Below are 24,591 nucleotides of genomic sequence, written 5' to 3'. Positions count from 1 at the left end.
GCAGCGTGCTCCATATTTCTTCCACGGAGAAATAGGCATTTGAACCACTATGTCACCAGGGCTCCCTAGACTGGCCTCGGTATGACTGGCATGTCCTCAAAACGTCACATGACCTGTGTTTGTTTTCCAAATAGAAAGATAAAAGAAGCAGGCAATCTGTCTCTTGAGGAGGGAGGGCTTCTTTGAAGGGTTTCTTCAAGAAAGGGAAGGGTTAAATGGTCGAGGACAGAAGAACAACAATACACATGAAACCTCTTAGCGGGCCAAACAGCAAAGCCCCAGAGAGGCCGCAAGCCCTGGGAGCTGCTCTTTGGGAGGATTTTACAACGTGTGCCAGGTTTGTTTATCCTGTAACCTCAGGAAGAAACGACCACCAAGAAACACAGTGGGAAGTGAAGGCCAGGAGAGGAGCAAGCCACTTTTTGTCTTCTTGAAAGTGCTACTGGTCTCTTATATTTTGTAAATGACACTTTCACCCCCCCGCCTTTCTCCTCCCCCTTGATTTCACCCTTACACCCTCCCCTCACCAATCCAGAGGTCACGGATGAGAACACTCCCCCAACCAACATTCCTAACTCTCCAAATACTGGCCCTTGGCCCTCACCACCTCAGAGGTGCCAGAAACCATTTATCACTGGTGCCACATGCAGGCCCAAACTCACTGCCATCGAGCTGATGGCCACTCCTAGTGACCCTGTGGGGCAGTGGGCAGGAGTAGGGCCCCTATCCTTCTCCTGTGGAGGGGTCAGTGGTTTCAAACCGGGGCCATCGGGGCAGGCAGGGAGCAGCACATTGCCCCTCTGTGCACCTGAGGCAAGGGGGCTCTTCCCGGTGAAAACAGTTTTCTAAGTAGAAGAAAATTTGAGTTCTTTGTAGAATATTCTCACCCCCGCCTCCAAAACAAAAAAAGTTCAGAGGGGAATCTGACATTTGGCAAATAATCCCTTTTAAAAATGTGTAAGAGAGGCAGGTGGAACTTCAGGGGACGCAACGCAAAGAGCTGAGTCTCTGTGGGACTGACTACCTGCAGGAAACCAGCTGCTCGGTGTCGCCTGAGACAAGTCATGGCTTCTCTCTTTTGCCTGTTTCCCCTCTTTTAAAACAATGCGGACAGTAAGAGCATGTAGCTCCTGAGGTTGTGAAGAAGATTCACAGAGACAACACAGAAAAAGTGCTAAGCTAAAAACGGGAGCACAGCATAAACACTAAGGTCAGCTCTCTTTATTTTTAAAACAAGTCTAAGTGCCTTTTCTTTGACCAAATTCCTTGCCAAGGAGTCGATTCTGACTCATAGTGACCCAAAGCTACAGTCCCTCAGACACTATCTGCCAATTGGCGAGCTCTAGCTCGGGAAAGTATTAAAAACCATGGGAGCAGCGGGCACACGAACGAGCCAATCGTACCATTTAACGTCTGAGCTGTTGAAACCACGATGTAAGCGAGAGGGGCTAGACAGGACAAGCATGGTGTCCGCTCTTGGAGGCACCCACCGCGAATGAGCCCATCTGCCTGTGTTTTCAAGCCCCATACCAGCTACCGTTAGGCTCGGCAACTCTGTGTCAGGGCATATAGGGTTTCTGATAGAGGACCAAATGAAACAGCCTCGTCTTTTTCCTGAAGAGCAGCTCCTTGGTTTGAACCATAGACCTTGTGATTAGCCATCATGACAGCCCCACAAGGTCTCCTAACACCAGGCACCCTCAACATAAAGCTTTGGGTAATTAAAATGGAACATTTTACCGTTTGTAGAGTAACTTGGATCCTCTGAGAATTGTTTACAAACAACTGTCTAAAGTGGCTGTTTAAACCAAGTAAAAGCCCAAACCTGTCCCCATGGAGTGACATTGTACAGGGTTCTGAGATTGTAAAAACGCATGGGAACAGTTTCATCGTTCTCCCACCGAACAGTTGGTGGGTTCGAACCACCAAACCTGTGGTTAGCAACCCCATTAACCTACAGTGCCACCAAGGCTTCTTAGAAAGTCTAGTTAGTGAACTCTGTATTACAGCAGAAACTTTTGTTAAAAAAATAAAATAAAGCATTTTGGTTAACCAGTCAGGTCACACGTGGATATGTTTGGTGATGCATATCCCCATTAATAATGCTGATTTTGTATCTATGATTTTTCCCCTAAAAGTTGATAAAGATTTGCCCTAAAATGTGTATATGAATGTGTGTATATACACACATACATATTTATAAATCAGATTTCATCTACATCAAATATCATGATTGACAAAATGAATTCATTTACTTTATTATACACATGTTTACAATAAGATGCTATTACAATTTTTTCAGCAGTAAAAGGCTTTAATGAACCCATAGTCTCTACTTGCTGATAGATTTTATTTGTTTTTTTGCAGACCAATTATTCTCTATCTCTCTTAACTGGGTAACTTGAGGAATTGTTTAGAATACGTTTTCCTAAAGAAGTCTCTTCATTAAATAGAGCAAATATTTCCCAAAGACTTCAGTGACCTCTGCTGCTATAGCTGACATGTTAGGCTTCCCAGTGAAATCCGTGGTGTGTTTGCAATTAACAAGCTTTTGTTTGCTATTAATGATGATAATCTTCACCAAGGCCAAAGCCAAAGCAAGCAGGACAATGGAAGCAAAAATTAAGAAGTAATAAATTGGTAAAGATAAGCAGTTTGGGTTGCTTTGAGTCTTGTGCCAAAGGTAGTTATGAAATAATGAGTGATTTTCTTTGTATATTCCTATGAAAATAATTTGTGGAATTTCAAACATCAGCTTTTCTCAAGATAACTCTAACCCCACACCTGGGTCATTGAATTCCAATCCTAACATTGTGGCACTCTAATGGCCTCCTTTTTTGTTTTGGTTTTTGATTCTCATATGCTTTGGGTCAGAGGGTACAGAAACTCCGTACACTCAGCTACACTTAAGATGGACAGACAATCCTTGGGTGCTAAGCTCATTTTTATCCTTAGGATGTTTTCATTTCAAAGCTGGAACAATTTACCTGCTTGGGCATTTTCTCTTAGCTATCTTTTAGCCACTTTCTTCATCACAAAACCGACCTCTCTTGTCACTAATGCATTCATAAATTAGTAGTTGTAATAAGATTCCCTCAAAGACCCAAATTAAGACAGTCCCCAACAAGGCCATCTAGACAGAACAAAGGAAGCGTTATAAAGGACGGTGCTGTTTCCTGCAAGTTTCATTGTTGGGGGGGACTAATAGCAACGTTTTGGCAAGCGGAGTTCAGAGTCAGTCTCTGGGACAGAACTATGCCGGGGCAGAAACAAAGATAAAGCTTCAAGAACTAGCTACTTTCCTCTCCTCTCAAGGCTGCTAAAAGTCCTTCCTTAGGCCTTTGATCTCCCTTGGGAGTCTTCCAATCCAAGCAGAGGCCAATGTCTTCCTCAGCTGTCTTCTCCACACATTCTTGCAGCAGCTCTGGCAGGTACTAATGTGTTTACTTAGGTGTGCTTTCCTCCCAGAGCTAACAGCACTTTAAAATTGTTTCACAGATTCTGAAGTTATCTATAAGAAGCAGAAATCTCAAGAGTTGTCTTGGCACGGGAAGAACTGAAGGAATGCTGGCAGTGAGCTGAATGAATCTATCTTTCTAGTTTTCCTTGGTTTCTCTCTAAGAGAGCCCCCAGGCATTTGCAAAAATGCAGTATTCCTGATTTTGGATAAAATTTACTAAGGAAGGACATTGTAGGCATGATTTTCATGGTGGGGTCTATCGATCAACACTAGGATTATTGCCATAAGGTCTAAACTAAAATAGGTTCTGTTTTTTAAAAAATGAATCATAATTTAAAGATCTTTGTATTAAAACCAACTTAAATGTCTACCTTGTAAGAAAGTTAAACATGCTGCATTTATTTTTTATAGTGCGCAAAATGAAAACTTAAAAAAATAACTTTAAAATAAATGATCTAGTATTTCATTTACTTACAAAAACAGACAGAACTGAAAGTTCTTCCTTTTCGGCAATGGAATAGTATTGATAACAGTTTTTGCTTTGTTGGCTTTTCTAAGTAAAGAATGGAAAGCATATTGTATTTCTTATTTTGAGGCAAAGGACACATTGATAAATGTTTATGATAACCACTTTTTAAAGCAATTTTTAAAATTCTGTTCCACATTCCCTGTTCAATTTTCTCATTAAGAATAATTTTCTGTCTATGGCTAGTCTTGTGTTTTCCTTTCTCTTCGTTGTCTCATGTCTCATGGATCCCTCCTGAATGGAGTGACCTTGGTCATTTTTGATAAAGTGGTTTCCTTCATTTAGGACCTAAATTTTAAGTATACTTCTCTCTCTCTCCCCTCTCATCCCATGAAACAATCTAAAAGTTGTTTTTTAAGTTCTTCTCCCCCCCCCCCCCAAACTTTGTTGCACTGGGCAGCTATTTTCAGCACTTGAGTCCCAAGGGCCCTCCACCCGGGACCCTGTTTTCCTTCCAGCATGTCCCATGAAGCTGCTGCTGCCGGGCGCTTGTGTTTTCTTGGCTGCTTTAGTTCCACTGGTCCGCGGCGCTCTGGAAAATTTGTTTTGAGATCACCTTACCAAAGACAGGCCTAACCTCTGAGAGCTACCATTACTGACAAGGTATCCTGAGTGACAGCATCTTCCCCTGGCCGGCTAGTGCCGGGAGAAGCTCGTTCGCGAGCTCCGGCTTGTCTCTGCCCTGGTCCCTGGACAGAAAGGAAAACAAACAAACAAACAAAACCCAGCAAAATCCAATTTCAGGCGCACACGTTGTTCACACTAGGTAACTACTTTTCCACCCTGTGTGATCTGAGACAGATTACTGACTCCCTCCGCGGTGTGGTTATTTTTTCCTAAAGTAAACCAGCTCGTAGGTCCAATCCAGTCGTATTGGGACTCTGCTGAGAGAGTAGTACAAGAACTAACCCTGGGAAACACTGTAGAGCCGTGTCTGACAAACGGGGACCTTACACCAATTGTTAGTTCCAAAACCCACGCTGAAGGAACCAGATAAAGGGCACTATAAAGGTGGGGTGAGAAGAGAAGAGAGAGGTGGAGAAAAGACGACATTCAGAAGCATCACCTCTACCTTCCGCCAACACCTGAAGGACCAACTTGGTGGCCAGGTCCTAAGTACACGAATGGAGTGACCGTGCCGTCGTCTGCGGACAGCCACGACCCAAGCAAGGGGTCCCAGTGCTGCTCACCGGCCGCAGCTCCGAGGCTGGTAGAAACGCTTGAGAATATCTGGGAGTAGACTAACATTTCCCACGGAGCATCGTGGGGTGTGCCAGTCTTCCCACCAGTGTGGATGGAGGCCTTCTGGGTCCTGAGGACCTTGACTCCTGTTTAATGGGGTAGCGCTGATAACAGGCTTCATTTCAAAGGCAGCATTCTGTGACTAGGCCTCCATAAGGGCCAGCGGGATTCCTCACTGGGCAGATGATGAACCAGCCAATGGGGGAGTTGGGGAGCTTGCTTTTTCAAAAGGAGGGTCTTTTGTCTTGGGACTCCAGGGAACCAGGGAAAAGGGCAGGCGACCAGCAAACTGCACGGTTTCACACACACACCCCCTCCCGCCCGCTCATTTTCCTACTCCTCATTGTGAACGCTGATCTTATTTCGTGAACACAGGAAAGTCTCCTGCTCCTACACGCGTGGCATCAGTCAGCTATGGTTGCCATAGCAAAATAACTTCCCGGTAAAATAATAGAAAGAATCCCCCACACCACCGGCCACCCTGTGGCCCGGTCATCGCTGCCGCCACCACCACCACCACCAGCACTGCCACCCCATCACCGGCCTTAACTTTGAAGTCATGACACTTTACTGGCCTGGATGGCTATTGGTGGAATTGGGAACATTCATTTTTTACTGGGGCGGCTGAGTCTCACTCTAAAACCCTGGACTAATCAACTCTACTTGTAGAGAGGACAAGTAATTGTTTTTTCCCAAATACAAACCTCCCTTCCCAAAGTGATCCGAAAATGGGTTAAGGGCAGCAGAGAACTGGGAAATGCTAAGGAGTACAGTCAGCATCACTAGAATGAATGCCTTCCTTCTCAGTGTCTCCCCCACTGAAGTTTCAAAGGCGCCCTGCTATTACTTTGCTAGAAAGCTGTTGTCGCTGATGTGTGTGAAGTTACTCGGAGTTGGAAATTTCACTCCGGTCAGAGGGGTTGCTGTGGCGGCAGCTGGGACGCATCTGTAACGGTGTTAGTTTGCCTAAAAGCAGAAAATTAGCGACCCCAAAGCCCCGCTGGGCTGTTTAGTCTGTAGAAACGACAGGGCGGAGCAGAGAGAGAGAGAGAGAGAGAGAGAGAAAGGAGGTTCACCCTTGCAAAGGGAGTTTGCCATCTGAGTCTGAGCCTGGGCTGCTTTAGCTGCAAAGTTTAGGGGACCACTATGGTTCTTCTTCCAGGATAAAGGACTAGGGAGGCCTTGCCCAAAGCAGGAGGAGGCCAGGGTTATCTTTAGAAAGGGGGAAGGAAACAAGGAGAGAGGAATGTTCCCAGTCACCTAGCCTTCCTGGGTTCCCCTCCTTTTAGAAGAATTCCAAGTGAGTTCTATCTTGGGAAGAGGGACCTCGTTCCCACACTCCAAATCACTCTGAATCTGTACAATGACAATCAATCACAATTTCCTTTGCCTCAATCCATACAAAAGACCTAAGCGCACACACAAACAAGCACAACACAAAACACCTCTGCGTTCTCTCCTGAGTAGAAGAATTACTACATGTTATTAGCACGTGTTCTCCCTACTACAGGTTCAAAAACTTCCTGTGAAACCTAAAGGTCGTGGAGGAAGCAAAAAAGCAGACAAAAACAAAAAGCACGCCTACATCCTAAGAAGAATCTCCCTGCCTAGAGCCAGGGAGAAATGTGGTCAGTGGATGGTGTCAGCGAATGTAAGGCGTTCTGTTTATTAATCACTTTTGTACTGTGTAAGGATTCATTAAAAGTTGGAGTTCATTCCATCTCGATGGGTTTAAGTTACCCAGAAAGTGCTAGTCAGCTAGTTGGGGAGCAACACCCACCCCGCCCCCCAATAGAAACGCAGTAAAGCCATTAGTGTCAAAAGGGGCAGTAAACAGCAAATTGTCTCTGGAGAAAGGCGGAGGTTTGCCCAGACAGCCCCTGCGGGGATTCGGTGGGATATGCTAATAGATCAGGGCCACTGGGGCCGGCCTCCCTCCTCCAAGAACATATAAGGAGCCCCAACCCCAGAGCGGCTATCCAGGCCGCCAAGCTTCTGCCCTTGTTTGTTCCCCGAGAAACCGACCTGGGAGCTCCTGCCGGGGTTTGCCCTCCAGCTGCGGCACCAGGCTCCCAATTCTCCCCCATCTCTGACTCCGCTGTCCAGGTGCGCTGCCTGCCTTTCCACCGGAGGATGGACGTGATGGACAGCTGTCAGTTCTCCCCTTCTGAGTACTTCTATGACGGCGCCTGTATCCCTTCTCCCGAGGGCGATTTCGGAGAGGAGTTCGAGCCCAGAGGGGCTGCCTTAGGTGGGCACAAAGCAGAGTTGCTAGGCTCCGAGGAGGACGAGCACGTGCGAGCGCCTACCGGTCACCACCAGGCTGGCCACTGCCTCATGTGGGCGTGCAAGGCGTGCAAGAGAAAGTCCACTACCATGGACCGGAGGAAGGCAGCCACCATGCGCGAGCGGAGGCGCCTGAAGAAGGTGAACCAGGCTTTTGAGACGCTCAAGAGGTGCACCACGACCAACCCCAACCAGAGGCTGCCCAAGGTGGAGATCCTCAGGAACGCCATCCGCTATATCGAGAGCCTGCAAGAGCTCCTGAGGGAGCAGGTGGAAAACTACTACAGCCTCCCGGGTCAGAGCTGCTCGGAGCCCACCAGCCCCACCTCCAACTGCTCTGATGGCATGGTAAGAGGGTCCTCGGTGCTCACTTGGCCGCCCCGAGCATTTTGTAAAATCCCTTATACGATTAAAACCAGGCAATAGTTTCAGTGATCCCTGGAGGATTGTTGGGGTGCGGTGGGGAGTGGGGGGAAGGCGGGGGTGGGGATTATATCTAGGTTTAGAAGGGTGCTAGGCAGCGGCTGGGCAGGGTATTAGGTTGACATCCTGATAGGGTGTAGAGGTTTGGCATGGCAGGTAGCTGGCTGTGAATGATCAATCCAGTGATTGCTCTATTACTTACCATTAGTTTATTTGCTTGACATAACACCAGTGGTCTCTGACATACACTAGCATCCAAAGGCAACAGCCAGAGGCTCCCATTGTCCTACAGTTTATAACTTGACTGAAAATTGGGAAGGAAAACCCGCCCCACAGCTCTCTAGTCTCTCTAGTCGCTGTGCTTCAGGAGCGTAGCTGGAAGATCGGGAAGCATTCTTTTTTGGAGGGCGTCTGCCGGTGGCTGCCAGGTTTTTAATGTGTTTTTGCCCTGGGAAAGGGTTCTCTCCTTGAATTAGTGTGGCTTCCTTCTACGCCAATCCATTTTGCATGGTCAACCCAATGCACACTGCTGTTGTGTTCCACCCCCCTCTTCTCTGTGCTGCCGGGTCTCCTCTTCTGCAAGCGCAGAGATTAACCTCAATGCCCTGGCAATGTGGAGAGGGCTAACCCCGCCTAAATCGGAGCCATGAAGCTGACTGAGAGTGGTCAATGAACAGAGCTAGTGGAGCAAGCACTGCCTCACCCTAGGTCAGAGCATCTCTGGCCCAAGCCTTAAAATAAACCTCTGTTGTGTCTTGTAGCCTGAATGTAACAGCCCGGTCTGGTCCAGAAAGAGCAGCAGTTTTGACAGCGTCTACTCCCCTGATGTACCAAATGGTAAGAACTGACAACTGCACAGCAGTTCAAAGGCCATTTCAACCCCACAATGCAGCCTCTCGAAGCAGGGCTGTTCTTCCAGACGGATCTGAGAAAAAAAAAAAAGGAGTCATGGTTTGGATGCAGGGGCTTTGGCTAAGCAAAATACATACACACTTTCTGCTCCAAATTTCACACGTGCACACACATGTGTGCATGCATTTTTGCCTGAAATATTACCAGTAGACTTTGCTCCTCCACACTCCCCATGAGCTGCAGATACATGCGGCAAATTTAGACAGCAGGCTTCTGTAACCATCTGGCTTGTTGGTGTCAAAGGAGTTGACCTATAGTTTAAAGGGTAATGTAAACAGTTCTATCTATCTGGAGATATGTGGTATTTAATGCTTTTCTACTTCCATCCTTAGTATACTCCACAGATAAAAACCCTTTATCCAGCTTGGATTGCTTATCCAGCATAGTGGATCGGATCGCCTCCACAGATCAGCCTGGCTTGCCTCTCCAGGACCCTGCCTCTCTCTCCCCAGTGGCCAGCGTCGATTCACAGCCTGCCACCCCAGGGACCTCTAGCTCCAGGCTCATCTATCATGTGCTATGAACTAAACATCAAATCTGGGTCGATTCTGCCTGGTGGGCAAGTTACACGAGGAGAACAGAGGTCCAAAAAGCCCAAAGCAAGACAAACTTTTTAATAAAAATTCCTTTAAGTTGTAAATTTGTAAATTTATCTTGCCACTTTATAAGAAAGTGTATTTAATGGAAAAGTTATTGCCATTGCTACTTTTGTTTATTTCTTTCTGTTTTTATTTGTTTTAGGGGCATAATTTCAATAATATTGTTTCTGATGGGAAACAATTCAATTGAAGGTAGCTTGTTGCAATGATTAACTTATATATTTTAAAATATTACTTTAAAAATATTATATTGGGTGCTTACATATTCAATTTTCTTATTCAAAACATAAGACTATCTGGGAATCAGTTATGTGACCTTTAAATATATTTAACATTTATCTTTTTCTTTAATCCTTTGGTTATATTAATTAAATGAAAACATATAATACTGCCTTATGCTATGTATTTTTATCTTTGTTTAATAAGAGATGTATCGCTTTGACCTAAGCACACAATAGTACTTTGTGAATAATTCCAAGATAATAAGAAATTTTGGAAATTTCTCCATAAATAAAATTATTTACTAGGACATTTATCTTGAGTTATGATTTTTTAAAGAGCATCACTAAGGGAACTAACAAAATCATTGCGGTTAATAATAAGGGAATTAACAATCATTGGGGAAATCTTCAAGTCTAGGCTGACAATACTGATTTTGTGACTTTGTAGAAAAAAGACCAATATTTACCATTTGCTGGACCTGTTTAGGTTCGTTCTGTTGATATCACAAATAAAAATGCCATATTCCCTTTTGAAGCATATCTCAAGGGAGCCTAGTAAGTACAACATTTCCCTTACTTTAGTATTACACTAACTGCTATCAAGTTGTGTGTGAGCTGGGGGTTAGGGGCTGGTGGTAACTGTTTGTGTGTTTTTGTGGTAGGGAGGAGGGGGAATTAGAACTTCCCCACAATGACATGTTTAAACAAAAAGGTGTACAATAAGACAGCATAGTGAACCCTATAAATTCTAAAACAAAAACCACATAACTATTGAGACACTTCAGACTAATGTTGACCCTACATAGGATTTCCCCGACTGTTAATCTCCCCAGGAGCAGACTGCCTTTTCTCCCACAGAGCAACTGGTAAGTTTCAACCAACAAACTTTGCATTAGCAGGCCAGCAGCTAACCCTTGGGATCACCAGGTCACCTCATTGATCCCTATAGGATATTAGAAAGCACAATATAGTTTACATGACTGTTTCTGTCTCTGAGCATATACCTTATACATGACTAGTATAACATATTTAGAGATATTGGTAAAGATAGTAGGCTCTTCTTTTTGTTTGTTTGTTGGTTGGTATTGGTAGGGTCCTGGGTGTAAGAATATTTGCATAAATTGTAGAAAAAGGAAATAGATTGCATTTCTAAAAACACTCACTGCCATTGAGTCAATTCCATCTCACAATAGCCCTATAAGCCTCCTGGGGTTCCCAAGGGTTTACATCTTTCCTCCTCATCTTTCTCTGTTGGGGTGGCAGATTGGTATAAACCTCTAGCCTTATCATCCGCAGTGCGATGCTTAGCCCAGTGCGCCACCACAGGTCCTGGATTACACCGGGCTTCTGGTGATGCCATCAGTCATGTAAGTGTGTGTGTGTGTGTGTGTGTGTGTGTGTGTGTGTGGTATAGGCCGGGGAGTTTTCTATTTCACCCCCTTAAAGTTCTTTCAGAAATGATTGCGTTGCAAAGGGGAAAAAAAGTGAGGAATCAGGTTTAGAGGATCATTTGGAAAATTCTCAAGTATTTTTCATCAAGAGAAACTTACAAATCCCTTGAAACATCTAAAATAGCAATTCAGAGAGTCAAATTCCATCCTCTAATTTGTACATCAGTTTAAAATTGTTAAGGGTTTCTGGTTCATCCATGACTCAAACACAGCATAAAGACTCATTGCTAAGACTGGTCAGCATTCCCATCCTCAGGATTGGTCCCCTTCTCACAGCTGTGGTTTTCTTCTATTTACCCGTCGTCAGGCTAAAGGATTGGCAGTTATCGAAAGACAGGAGAAACATGGAGTGCAAAAAACAAAATCCAGCCACTCTTTCTTGGTAAGCTGTATACCTGTAAGGCTAAGTTTAGCCACCTGGGCCAGGCTTTCTTGACCCATGGTTTGCGAGTGTGAAGATTTCCGGTGAAGAAAACACACGCGGGCACAGATGCCTTCCATATATAATTTCAACATAAGTACCAGTGAGTCATGTTGTTAGACACCCTGCTAGCAACATTTTCTTTTTACACTTTGATGGAGAAGGTGGAGCCTTATGGCCACCCTTAATCCGTCAGAATGGAAGAAACTATACAGAGATTTTTTTTGTTCCTTTGAAGTTCAATTTTGGTTTGTTCTTTTAAAGTTCAACTTTTAAAACATTTTCCTATCCTCTGTTACATTTAGTACAATTATGTAGGTTTTTTTTTTAAAAAAAAAGAGATTTCTTTCTTCCCTACCACACCTCACTTACTTCTGTCTGCAAGTGTATATTACCTCAGTATATATTAAAATGGCTCAAAGTATTAAAGTGCTCAATTATAGCTTTCTCAGTGATTAAGATTTGTGGTGACAAATGTATCATTAAAGACTATGCTCTCCATAGAATGTTGCTCAATAAAGCCTGTCAATTGAAGGCTGCCATCTACTTGTCAACAGTTCGGGAACGTTGGGGGATTGGCCCTCCAATGGTACAGCTCTGTAAAATAAAGACTTTTCCATGCGAACATGGAGAAAACAAGCAAAACAACACAGGAGTGGGGGCCGGCGGTAGCAGTGACAAAAGACTCAAATAGGGACAAGTCTTTCCATCTATAGACCCCCTGGTGACTATCGGGGCTGCCTCTGGGTTTGTGTCCAAATACTAAAACTCAGCCGGTGGAAAACATAACCGACAGTCAACTTTATAGAAACAGGTAGAATATTGCTTCCTTGCCCCTTTGTGAGCCCGATGGAGAGAAGGTTTCCAGGAAATAAAAGTTCAAAGAGACCCATTTCTCCTCATCTCTGGGTAATACCCGATTACCTAGGAAACTTGTGCCAGGTGAAGTTATGAACATCGTGGAGTGCTATTCATAAGCACGTAGCTATGCGAAGCAAAGTGTCTATTGCTCCTCTTTTCTTCTCAGTGGCTGCATCACGCGCACCATGTCCCTCTTATGAGGGCATTTTTCCAAACATTAATCCGAGTGGTATTTCCTGACATTCTCTCGTTGGGATTAGAGCAGCTACTAGATTAAAGTAGCCATTTAATTCTCGGGCTTGCGGAGGTGGTATTTCTGAAAATGATCGCAGAGTGCTGCTATTTGTAACTTCAGCGGGCCGTGCTCAAATGGCGGTGCGCCCCTGAAAATATCTCCGCTGAGGGCTCCTCACCTGCAGTGAACATCGCAGGAGGCCAGGCCTCAATCCTTTAAGAGTTGTGGTTCTGGATATTTTAGTTGATTAGGAGTTGAATTGTCTAACATGGTATATTTGTATATTTACCAAACAAAGGAGATGGAATTTAATCTAACATCAGAACAGATTCTGAGAGCATGTTTCAATGGTTCCCTTCACTTTGTAACTCTATTTGTCCTGTAGGCAACATGGAGCGGTGGCTCATCTGATGATCAACAGCGATCCCTCACATAATTTGGGAGTTAGAATCTTATAAAATAATGTTTATAAGGCAAGTGTAAACAAAGCATTATCTCCATTTGGGGTACAGGATTTACTCTGTTGCATATTAAGCAAACAATAATGTGGTGCGGACTCCAGGTGGCGACATGGTTAAAGCACTCGATGCTAGCGAAAGCTTGAGCTCACCAGCCCTTCTGCTGGAGAAGGATGTAGCAGTCTGCTTCCAGAAAGATTTATAGCCTTGCAAAGCCCATGGCACCGTTCCAATCTGCCCTGTAGGCTTGCTATGAATTGCTGTGCTTCTTTTTGAAAAGCTCACGACTTAAGAGCACCCAACAACAAAGTGGCATAGACAGTGAAGTGCTTGACTACCAGCCAAAAGGTTGCCCGTTTGAGCCCGGCCAGGAGTGCCTAGTCAGTTCCTGAAAGACCACGACCATGGAAACGCTATGGGGCAGTTCTACTTTGCACACATGTGGTCACCAGGGGTCAGAGTCAACTTGAAGGCAACTACCAGCAAAGGTTAGAACAGCAGCTATAAATGACTGTGGCTGGAGTTAGGTGCTACGCAGGCTGTTCTAACTCAGAGTGATCCTATACTCGACAGAACAAAACAATGCCCTGTCCCGCACCTCAAAATCGGTGCTCTCTTCGAGCCCCTTGTTGCAGCCGCTGTGTCAATCCATCTTGTGGAGAGTCTTCCTCTTTTTCGTTGTTGATGCTTCACTTTCCCAAGTGTGTTGTCCTTCTCCAGGTCTGGGTCACCCCTGCTAGCCTGTCCAAAGTCCATTAAAAGTATCCTCACTGCCCTAATATTTATGTATCATAATTCTTCCAAGAAAAACGTGTTCATTCTTCTGCCAGCCGATGACATATTCAATATTCTATGCCAATAAGAGTTGCAGTGGTTATGAGTTAGTCGGGTCACTGAAAGATCAGCAGTTTGAAACCACCAAACCGCTCCACAGGAGAAAGACAGGAAGTCCTATGCCCATAGAGTTACAAGCCTCAGAGACTCACAAGGGCCGTTCTACCCTGTCCTATAGGGTTGCTATAAGTTGGCTTCATTTGAAGATGGCAATGAATTTGGTTTGGGGGTTCTTGCCAATAATGTAATCCAAACACATCACTTCCTCCTTCTTCATCATTTATTGTCCAGCTTGCACATATACAGAAGGTGATTGAAAAGAATGCCTTTAGTCAAGAGACCTCGGTCCTCAAGGGGATTTTTATTTTTGAAAATGATGAAGATGTCATTACAGCAGATTTCCCCGATGCACTGTTGAGTTGTACTCAATTAATCTAGCCCTTTAGGCCATGGATTGACACCGTGGCTGTAACAGTGGGGTCAGGCATAGGAAGCACTGTCAGGATGGTGCAGGAGGGTCGCTGTGGATCAGCGTAGTTCCTTATGTGAGGTATTGTAATTCTGGATGCCGCGCCTGTGGCTCTCATCCCATTTTAGAGGGCATGCTCGACTATACTAATGGATGGGCTTAGGGTAAGACTAAGACCTGACTTTACTGGAGGGCGTGAACTAATTCGTGCCATTTTCCTTGGGGGGGGGGTCATTAGACTTTACCTTAGAAGAGGGTGTTATCCAAGTCAGATCCTTTGTTTCCTTCAGCCCCTTAAGACTTTACTGGAGGGTGTGACTTCACACACCGTGTTTGTTTGCCTTCCCTGGGGTACAGATGATGGTACTCCTGTACAGATCTTACACACACAACAACACTTGGAAGGCCAGACCTATATTTCCTGATGGAGCATTGATAGCAACAAGAATTTCTGTGACTTTTAGACAATTTTTGGCTTTGGACCCTGCATTTGGCCCACCCCTGTCTGACCTTCAGATTTGACACTGAATAGCACCCACCACCACGGGAGACATTTCCTTTAAGTTTCGTGAATTTCAGTGGGATATTGCCGTGAGCCACAGGACCCTGGAGCATAAGGGAATGTCCGCCGGGGCAGGGGCAGGGTGGAATGGAGCAGAATAGTGACTGGGAGTGCTCAACGTCTGAGACATCTTTAATCACCGACGATTTGGGACAGTGTGGTATCAATTCTTCTAAAAGAAACGATTACCACAAACGTGTCTTTTGGTTGCTTGACCACTGCTTCTGTGGGCATTGACTGTGGATCCAGCATTTAAGAACTTCACTGTTTCCTCCAGCTATCATGACATTACTTGTCCACTTGTGCGGAGTTTTGTTTTCTTTACGTTGTGGTGAAATCAAACACAAGGCTGTGAAATCATAATGAAGGCTGCAGCCTTTGATCTTACTCAGGAAGTGCTGCAAGCTGTCTTCCCGTGCAGCAAGCCAGGTTGTGCCATCTGGCAGTTAAAAGATTTCGTAGGACCTAACATTGAAGTCCCAGAACAATGCTTCAACTGCATTTCCCTGGTCATCAGCTTACTAAAATTAAACCAAGATCAGGTGGAAGCAAATTAAATCCCACATTTTAAGGAAAGAAATGGTCCTACATTTGCATAGATATAATACGTCACAGCATCTGGCATGTACTTGTCGTCTCTATTTTCTTACCTTTCACCCACTCTATGACACATAAGCTGCTTTCTACTTCCTTTAGTCTTTGCGGGTACTGACATCTTTCAATAAGGATTTGAACTTTCTGAAGAATTTTTAATTATAGAACAATTCTTCATTTTTCAAATTCTCTTTATCAGTTAATTCCTTGGAATTGTCTGCTATTTTTCAGCCAAGATCTATCTGACATCAGTAATGATATCCCTAGTTCCACATCCTTTTCTGCATCCAGCCTGAGCCTCTGGCAGCTCCCTGTCAATGTACTGCTGCAAACATTGTTGGAAGATTTTCAGCAAAATTTTACTTTCATGTGATGACCATACTGTTGGTCTATAATGTGAGCATTCTGTTAGGACACCTTACTTTAGAATGGGTACAAATATGGATCTCTTCCAGTCAGTTGGCTCGGTAAGCTGTCTGCCAAATTTCCTGGCACAGACAGGTGAGTGCTTTCAGTATTCACCAGCTTGTCAAAACCTTTCAATTAGTTTTCCATCAATTCCTGGACCCTTGATTTTGTTTAATGTTATCAGTGTAGCTTGAACTTCTTCCTTCAGCACCATTGATCCTTGCTCACATGCTACATATTGAAATGCTAGAATGGCATCTAGTTCTTCTTAGTACTGTGACTCCGTACATTGCTTCCATCTTCTTTTGAAGCTACCTGCCTCGTTCAATATTTTGTCCATAGCATCTTTCAATAGTGTGGAACCCAAGGCTTGAATTTTCTCTCGTGTTCTTTCCATTTAAGACGGAACACCAATATGTGCTCAATAATTGTAGTAGATCTGAGTCTCAGCTTTATCAATAATAAGCTGAGGGGATGTAGGCGAACTACGTAAATTCTCCAATTTACAATATTTCTCACTTGTAAAATCTAGTTGACAGTAGACTATAGATGATAGCCGTTATAAGGGTTGCATGAAATAAGGCAGTAAGATGCTTAACATATTTCTTTTTTAAAATCTTTTTTATTGGAGACTTATACAACTCTTATCACAATCGCTTAACATATTTTTTATAGATAATAAATTCTAAATAATACTTTATTTTTTAAAAGCATACTGGTAAAGGCTTCGTGTGAGGGATCACAATGCCAAATGGGGGGCTCTTGGGAATCATCTCAGTTCCAGAAATGTCCTACAGCTCTAGTGCCCATGGACTAAGGCAATGCTTTTATGTAAATGAGCGTGTTTATGGAAAGCCGAGGATGCTGATGGGTCGCTGTCGAACTGCCGGCCAGAAAGTCCTTCAGACAAAGACGGGACTATCTCTTCTGAGCCTCAGAAACCCTACACAAGGCTGCTATGCTCTGGAGTTAATTTGATAGCAGTGAGATGTTTAAAAGTAGTCCGACAGCTAAGGAACGGAAGGGAAACATTTTCCAATTGGCTGTCTTCAGGCTTTCTCTCAGAGAGTTATTAATGTCTGTATTTTCCGACATGTAGGATTTCATTATGTGGCATCCTATGCTTATGTAACCAAAATCTAAGACCACTGCCACGGGGTCAGTTCTGACACAAAGCAACTCTATACCGGGTTTCGGAGACTGGAAAGCTGTATCCGCATCTCTCTCCTGCCGAGTGACTCGTGGTTCGAACTGGACAAAAAATGGAGATCAATTTTGATGCTTCATTTTTTTCTCAATGCAATTAATTTAGTTTGATTGGAACATAAAGGGAAGGAGATTTACAAAAATAAAGAAGTAATAACAATCTAAACAATAGATTTTCTTCTCCATAAAGTCAGTCTGTATTTTGTTTTCTTTGCCTATAGTAAATGAAATAAAATAAACTACTTTGTTTTGAAGGGTGATTCAAATCAGGTTTTTGACATGAAAGGATTTTAGGATCAAGGAAACTTATCACTAGGCTTGAAAAGGGGCTTTTTTTAAACTACTTTTATGCTAGAGATTATTTTACTTATATTAATCATATGGATCATTAGTAGATAAGGATAATGACTGCATTCATGGAGTGTCTACTATGTTCTCAGTCTCTGCCATTAAGTCTTTTCTGACTCATAGCGACCTACCAGACAGGGTATAACTGCCCTATGGCTTTCCCAGACCGCAAATCTTTACAGAGTAGCAAGCTTTATCTTTTCCCAACAGAGCAACTAGTGAGTCAAACTGTTGACCTGTGGTTAGCAGGCTAATTCGGAATCCATGCTGCCACCGTGGTCCCTACTGTGTACTAGGAACTGTTTCCTGAGTCTGTTGAATCCTGTATAATAATAGGTGTGAAAACAGCTTTTATAGTGACCCTATCTGGCTCTCTGTGGTATAGCCAACAGCGGACGCTAAATAACATTTCAAACTGGCCTGTGCCATCTCCCCAGTCAGTTATGTTTGAGGTGAGTGATGGAAACTAACTTGAGGGAGTATTGCCTGTTCCATGTCCTCGGCGAGTGAGCGCGCAGCATAGGTGAGAGCAGAAACAGCTTAAGGTGGAGGGACTGGGAACCCTGCTGTCAGTACCAGGCAGCGCACAAACATCTCAGGGAAAGCTGAAGACAAGATAAGCACTTTGGGAAAATAATGAAAATATTGAAAATGAAACGTAGTCTGGCATTTGGAAATGATGAGACGTACACATAAGAAGACTAAGAGAATTCAGAGCTTTTTAGCTCTTACTGAGTTGTTCGGTGCAAGGGGGTTCCCAATAAAAGCTGTTGACTGATTGAACCATGATGCCAGCCATCTGGAGATAAAGAGTGAAGAGTGAAATCTGGCTATCCAGATGTTACCGGTGCCTGATGCATTTAAAAACCTGTAACTGATTGGCTGCCTACTTTACCTTTTATCCAGACAAATAACATTGAGTTAACTCGGTGTCCATGCACCAATTACTAGTGTTAACCTTTTGTACTACCAAGTCTCCATCCGTTTGGCAGCTATCGTGGGATCCCTCAAACATGAATGGTGGAGGAGGTAACAGGGGACAGGAATGGAAGGAAAAGCTCATCAATAATGAAGGAAGCAAAGGGTTTATCAGATGTGCATGTTAGAGCCTCTTCATACATGGCGGTCTCTCTGTGTGTTATTTGAAGATTTTTCATTGGGTTGGGTGTCTCTAGCTTATAATATGACAGTGTTCTATGTAACTATTATTGGTTTCACACCAAAGCTAATTCCTTGAGAGTATTGCACAGTCAATTAAATGTTAACACTTTGCTTCTGGGCACAGTTTAAACGTGATATAAAAAGGAACACACTATAATCCCTATTCTGTTAACTTCAAGTAAATGTTCTTTTCCAAATAACTCGATTTCATATATAATAACTCAATTTAAAAATTCTAATTTTGCTAAAAATCATACTGCTGAAATCAAATACTGGTGCTAACATAAAAGAAAATATTTTTTCTTCTTTAAAAAATGTCTTCAAATGAAAGTAAATATGACTGGAAAACAAAAGCATTCATTGAGCATTGGAAATAATGCCTGTTCATTAAACTGATTTGATGTTCATAAGCTAGCCTAGCTAGATCAGAAATGAGACTTCAAGCAAAACCACTGGCAGACTGGGAGCCCTGTGTGCATAATGATCAAGGGACTGATTGCTGAAGGGTTTGGCCTTTTCCTTGAAAAATTACTAATTTTATTAGTAACTTTAAAAATCATGATTGGTTGTATATTCTCTCTGAGTAATAATAATGAGGAAGGGAAAGATGAGGTACCTACATAGGAGGATAAGAAGAGTTGAGACCAGTTCCTGAGTAACTAAGCCCCAAACTCTACTGGATCTAGTGGGCCACTTATTCTGGGGAGATAAAAGAAGATAAAGCAAATCAAACCTACTGCCATTGAAGTGATTCCAATTCATAGTGACCCCATAGAGGGCTGTTAAGGCTCTAAGTCTTTCTGGACGGAGATCATCTGTTCTGGTGCAGCCCTGGTGGGGTAGTGGTTATGCATTGGGATGCAGACTTTTATGGTGGACAGTCCAAAAGCACCAGTTCCGCAGGAGGAAGACTGGACGTTCTAGTCTCATGAACAGTTACAGTCTCAGAAACCCACAGGGGTCACTCTAAGTCAGCCTTGACTTGATGGTTCGGGTTTTTCCCCTCAGCAAGTGGCTGGTGAGTGAACCACCAATCTTGCAGTTATAAGTTGAAGGCTTACCCAATAGCATCACCATAAAGAATATTCAAAATAAAGCATTTCCCTACAAGGCTATGAATTTTCAGGATGCAGAATTGTATTCAATTCTTTCTGCATCCTAATCATGAGTCTTGTTCCCAGTATATTAAAACAGATGCTCATTGAATATATTTCTATAACTACCTAGAATTCAAACTACTTTCTGTTTCTAATTGTAGAGTCATAACTGCACCTGGTTTTTAATTTTTTAATATAATAATTTTCAGGAAAAAATGACATATGATGTGAATAAACCCACCACTGGCATCATCAGCTCTGATTCAGCGATCCTATAGCTCAGACTAGAGCCGTCCCTGAAAGTAGCCCAAACGACAATCTCCACAGACGCAGACTGCTCCTCTTTTTCTGTGGGCTGGTGGGTTTCATTAGCAGTAGACGCTTTGCCAAGGCTCCTTACAATACGAAGAGTTCTATACCAATTTAGATGTCATCCAAGGCAAAGAAATGAGTAGCCACTATAAAGAAACCCCTTAACAATTGCAGACTTAATAATAGATCTAGAAATAATTGCATCAGAACTGTCTGCCCAAAGTTGAATGCGGCTCTAACAGATAGCAGATATTGAAAGTGGCATTTTAGTATTTAGTTGAAAAGCTTTGCTTGAAGGGTAAATGTCTTTTCTTGTTGTTGACATATTGTCCTCCCAAAGCATCTAAAAGCCCTTCCAGAATTACATATAAACAAGACTGATTTCACCCACTTCTTGGCTGGAATGTGACAGCTGGTTAAAGTCAGCATAGCAACACTACACAGCACTGCCCAACAGGAAGAACGGCTTAGCCAATCAAAAATAGAGCATCAAAGCACAACGGCTCAATTTAGATTTCTGGCCAGGACAGAAATGTTAAATGTTCTGTACTGTATAAACTCTTGATGACCAAACATATCGTGCTCACGTTATTACCATGCAATTTCAAGATGTGAGTCAAGGGCTTAAGAGTGCCTTAATATCATCGGTGGGTCTTTTGTGATTTTCTGGTCCAACATGAAGAACGCAGAACGTAGTGTGTCGTCATTAAGAGAATACGTTTTTAAGTAACAATGCACTGGGTTCAGTTTTCAAGACTGTAAAGTGGAATCAAGGGACTTTCCTTCACTCTGCTCTTCTTTCTTTAGTCATAACGAAGGAGTCTTAAAACTTGACCTCACAAGCTGTTCCTGTTAGGAGCTGTCGAGTGGCTATCCTACCGAGACGGTGTGAGAAAGGACATTGTTCATTCCTGCACCATCCTCGCAGTTCCTACTGTGTTTGAGCATTTTATTGCAGTCACTTGCCAATCTAGCCATTGAGGGGCTTTCCCTTTGCCAACACGCTGCTTTACCAAACATGGTGTCCTGCCTGAAGATATGCCCTATGTACAGTGAAACGAAGTCTTGCCATTCCTGATCCTAAGGAGGATTCTGGCTCCGCTTCTTATGGGGAAGATTTGTCCATCCTTCTGCCTTGATATCACTTAAATGGATCAATTTTTCCGTTCTATTCCTTATTCGGTGTGTACCACTCACATGCACACAGGCAATTTCAAATACCATGACTCAGGCACACTTCATGCTTCAAAGTGACATCGTTTCTTTTATAACACTTCAAAGAGAACTTTGGCATCACATTTGCCGGGTGCAACATGAGTGCTACTTCTATGGTTGTTCATTGTGGATCCATGTGAAATGGAATGTTTTGCAACTTCAGTCTTTTTCCATCTATCATAGTGTTGCTTGCTTATGAGGACTTTCGTTTCCTTTGCATTGAGATGAAATCAGAAAACTGCAGACATTGATATTTAACAATATATTTTTATTGGCATATAATTTACATCTTATACAATTAATAGTTCAATCATATTAAGAAGTGTTGTGAAATCATCACCACAATCAATTTCAGAACATTTTCTTCTTTCTTGTACTCATTGTTATCTCTCCATTTCCCACGAGCCTTCCCTACCATGCCCCTAGGTAATTATTAATCCAGTTACTATTTCTATAGATTAATCTATTCTGCATTTCATATATTAAAAAATCATACAAAACACAAATAGGAAGCAAAAAATCATATAGATCATAAACAGAAAGTGTGATCCAAGGATTGTAAATAATAAAATTCAAATCGGAATGAGGGAATGGTATCAGAGCTGAAGCTATGAATACCCGTTTTACTGAAGCCTATGGATGACAGAGGAAGCCCAAAATCCATTCGCAGGGTCTACACATGGATTAGGTCTCTGGTGAATCCCATCTGAGCAAAGGATATGAACAGTTTTGCTATCAGACAGAGAGCTTTATAAAGTCAATTATGGCAGACATAGGTAGGGTAAAATGAACATCTTATCATTTGGTCTCCCTGTTGCTCCATTTTAAAGTTGTTTTGTTTTTAATATTTGTGCTTTCTTTTTGACTGAGATTTTTCTGTTTTGTTTTGTCACTTTTGTTGCTTTTTATTTGATTTTTGCTTCCTTTTTTGGTACTCTTTGATCTTAATCAGCAAGTGCTCTCATCCCCCTTCATGTATAGCAAGCCATGTTGTGTTATCTGCATATATCAAGCTGTTAATTAATCTTCCTCTAATTGTGATGTCTCTTTCTTCTTCCTAAAGTCTAGTTTCTTGGATGATTTGTTCAATATCTGGTTTGCATAAAATTGGTGAATGAATACAACACTGACACCCACCTCTTTTGATTTCAATTATACAACATTCTCTTGTTCTGTTGGAAAAAAGATGTTCTGCATGAAAACAATTCCCATTTTTTATATTATCTCTAAGTTGTTATGATTCACGTGGCCAAATGCCTTTTATTGTCAGAAAAAAGAATAGATAAATAGCTTCCAGTTATTCTCTGTTTTCCACCATGATCCACAGGCATTAACAATGACATTCCTAGTTCGATGTCCTCATCTACATTCAGCTAGACTTTCTGGCAATTTTCTTTCAGTGCATTTCTGTGCCCCTTTAAAATTACCTTAAAGTAAAATGTTTACATGTGTTGTGAATGATATGATTCAATTTTGCATTCTTTTAGGCCATTTTTCTTTGGAATGGACACAGTTATCAATCTCTTCTAGATAGATGTCTTCCAAATTTCTGCACAGAGACATGTGAGTGCTCTCACCTCTCCTTTAGTCTATGGAGACATTTCAGCTGATATTCAGCAGACTCTTGAAGGCTTGTTTGCTTTGTTTTGCTTTTGCCAATGCTGTCAGTGAAGCTTTAACTTCTCCTTTAGTACTATTGGTTCTTGATCATATGATACCTTCTAAAATAGTCAAATAGCAACCAATTCTTTTTGGTACAATGACTCTGTGCATTCCTTTCATCTTATTTTTGTGATTATTGCACCATTCAATATTTTACCCACAGAAGCCCTCACTATTTCAAGTCAAGGCTTGAATTTTTTCCAGTTCATTCAGCTAGAGAATTGCTGAGAGAGTTATTTCCTTTGATTTTATAACTCCATATCTGTACACATTTTATATTAATGCTTTGTCTTACCTTCTTGAGCTGTCTTTCCATTTTTTGTTCAGTTATTTTACTTTACCATTGCTTACATTTATTCCCAAAATATATTTGCTTATGTTTTCTTGACTGCAAAAGTAGACAATAAATTGCAGATAACATTGCAAAAAATGAGCATCTAAACCCTTAATTGTACTCATATGTTACCTGTCTAGACCAAGAGGCAGTCTGAGTATATGTGAACTTGGCTTCAGGATCGGTGAGAGGTGCATTAATAGCCTGTCATACGTAGGTGACAAAACCTTGTTTGCTGGAAGCCAAGAGAACTTGAAACACTTAGGAATGAAGATTAAAGACTTCAACTTTAAGTGTGGACTGAAATTCAATGTGAAGGAAACAAAAAATTCTCACAACTAAATCAATGGACAACGTCATGATAAGCGGCGAAAAGACTGAAGTTGTCAAGGATTTTCTTTTACGTGGCTCCATTATCAATGACCATGGAGACAGCACTCATGAAGTCAAATGACACTACGGCATTGGGAAAATCTACTGCAGAAATCTATTTAAAGTGTTAAAAGGCAAAGAGGTCAAAATTCTAAAATCAATTATTTCAAATTTACTTTGACCAACGGAAGGATTTTGAATCTGATATTACTATTCATAGGATACACAATGCCTATAAAACAAAAAGCCCCCAAACTCACTGTCACTGAGTGGACATCGACTCAGAGTGACCCTCTAGGACAAGGTAGAAATGCTCGTGTGAGTTTCTGAGACGACAACTCTCCATGAGTAGAGTCCCAGGGGGAGAAGGCTCCATTTTTCTCCTGTAACAGCCTGTGCCACACCACTTCAAGAAAAATTGAAATTATTTTTTTTCTTTATTTAGAATTTTTCTTTATTTTGGTTAATTTACAGATATTTACAAAATTCTGCTTTCAAGAGCACAGACATTTTTTCTCTTTCTTTTCTTTTTTATTGCATTCATTGTCTAACAACAATAGTACTCATTGGCAAGAAATGTATATACACTAACAAATTAAATTTAATCACAGGTATATTTAGATTGGCTATAAAACAAGAGGCCACCATGGTATTTTTCTCTGAGTGTCTCTGAAAGCCATAGAGTAAGGAATGTCATTGGAGACAGAAGGACCTAGGGCAGTGCATATTAACCAAGCACAAGGGGACAATTCAGAAGTGGCACTATTGTCTCTACCATGCAAATGATCCAACAGCCAAATGCATAAATTAAAAGTTTCAGATAACATGCTATCCATACTTATTTGACTTAAAATTACGTTTTAAACAACTCTTTTCCTTTACTGATGTATAAAGTAAGATGAAAATAATTCAACTTCTTACA

The 24,591-nt window shown here is 42.3% G+C and overlaps 1 protein-coding gene across 1 annotated transcript; it reads left to right on the top strand.

Annotated features, from left to right (window-relative positions):
- The first annotated feature begins 7,361 nt into the window (after positions 1-7,361).
- On the top strand, positions 7,362-9,372 carry MYF5 (myogenic factor 5). Its single transcript, XM_075552751.1, has 3 exons — positions 7,362-7,862; positions 8,699-8,774; positions 9,182-9,372. Exons 1-3 carry the CDS (start codon positions 7,362-7,364, stop codon positions 9,370-9,372), a joined length of 768 nt encoding a protein of 255 aa, XP_075408866.1.
- Positions 9,373-24,591: the final 15,219 nt, after the last annotated feature.

Source organism: Tenrec ecaudatus, chromosome 6 (assembly GCF_050624435.1).
Source record: "Tenrec ecaudatus isolate mTenEca1 chromosome 6, mTenEca1.hap1, whole genome shotgun sequence".
Classification (NCBI taxonomy): Eukaryota; Metazoa; Chordata; class Mammalia; order Afrosoricida; family Tenrecidae; genus Tenrec; species Tenrec ecaudatus.
This window is presented reverse-complemented; position numbering and strand designations above follow the sequence as displayed.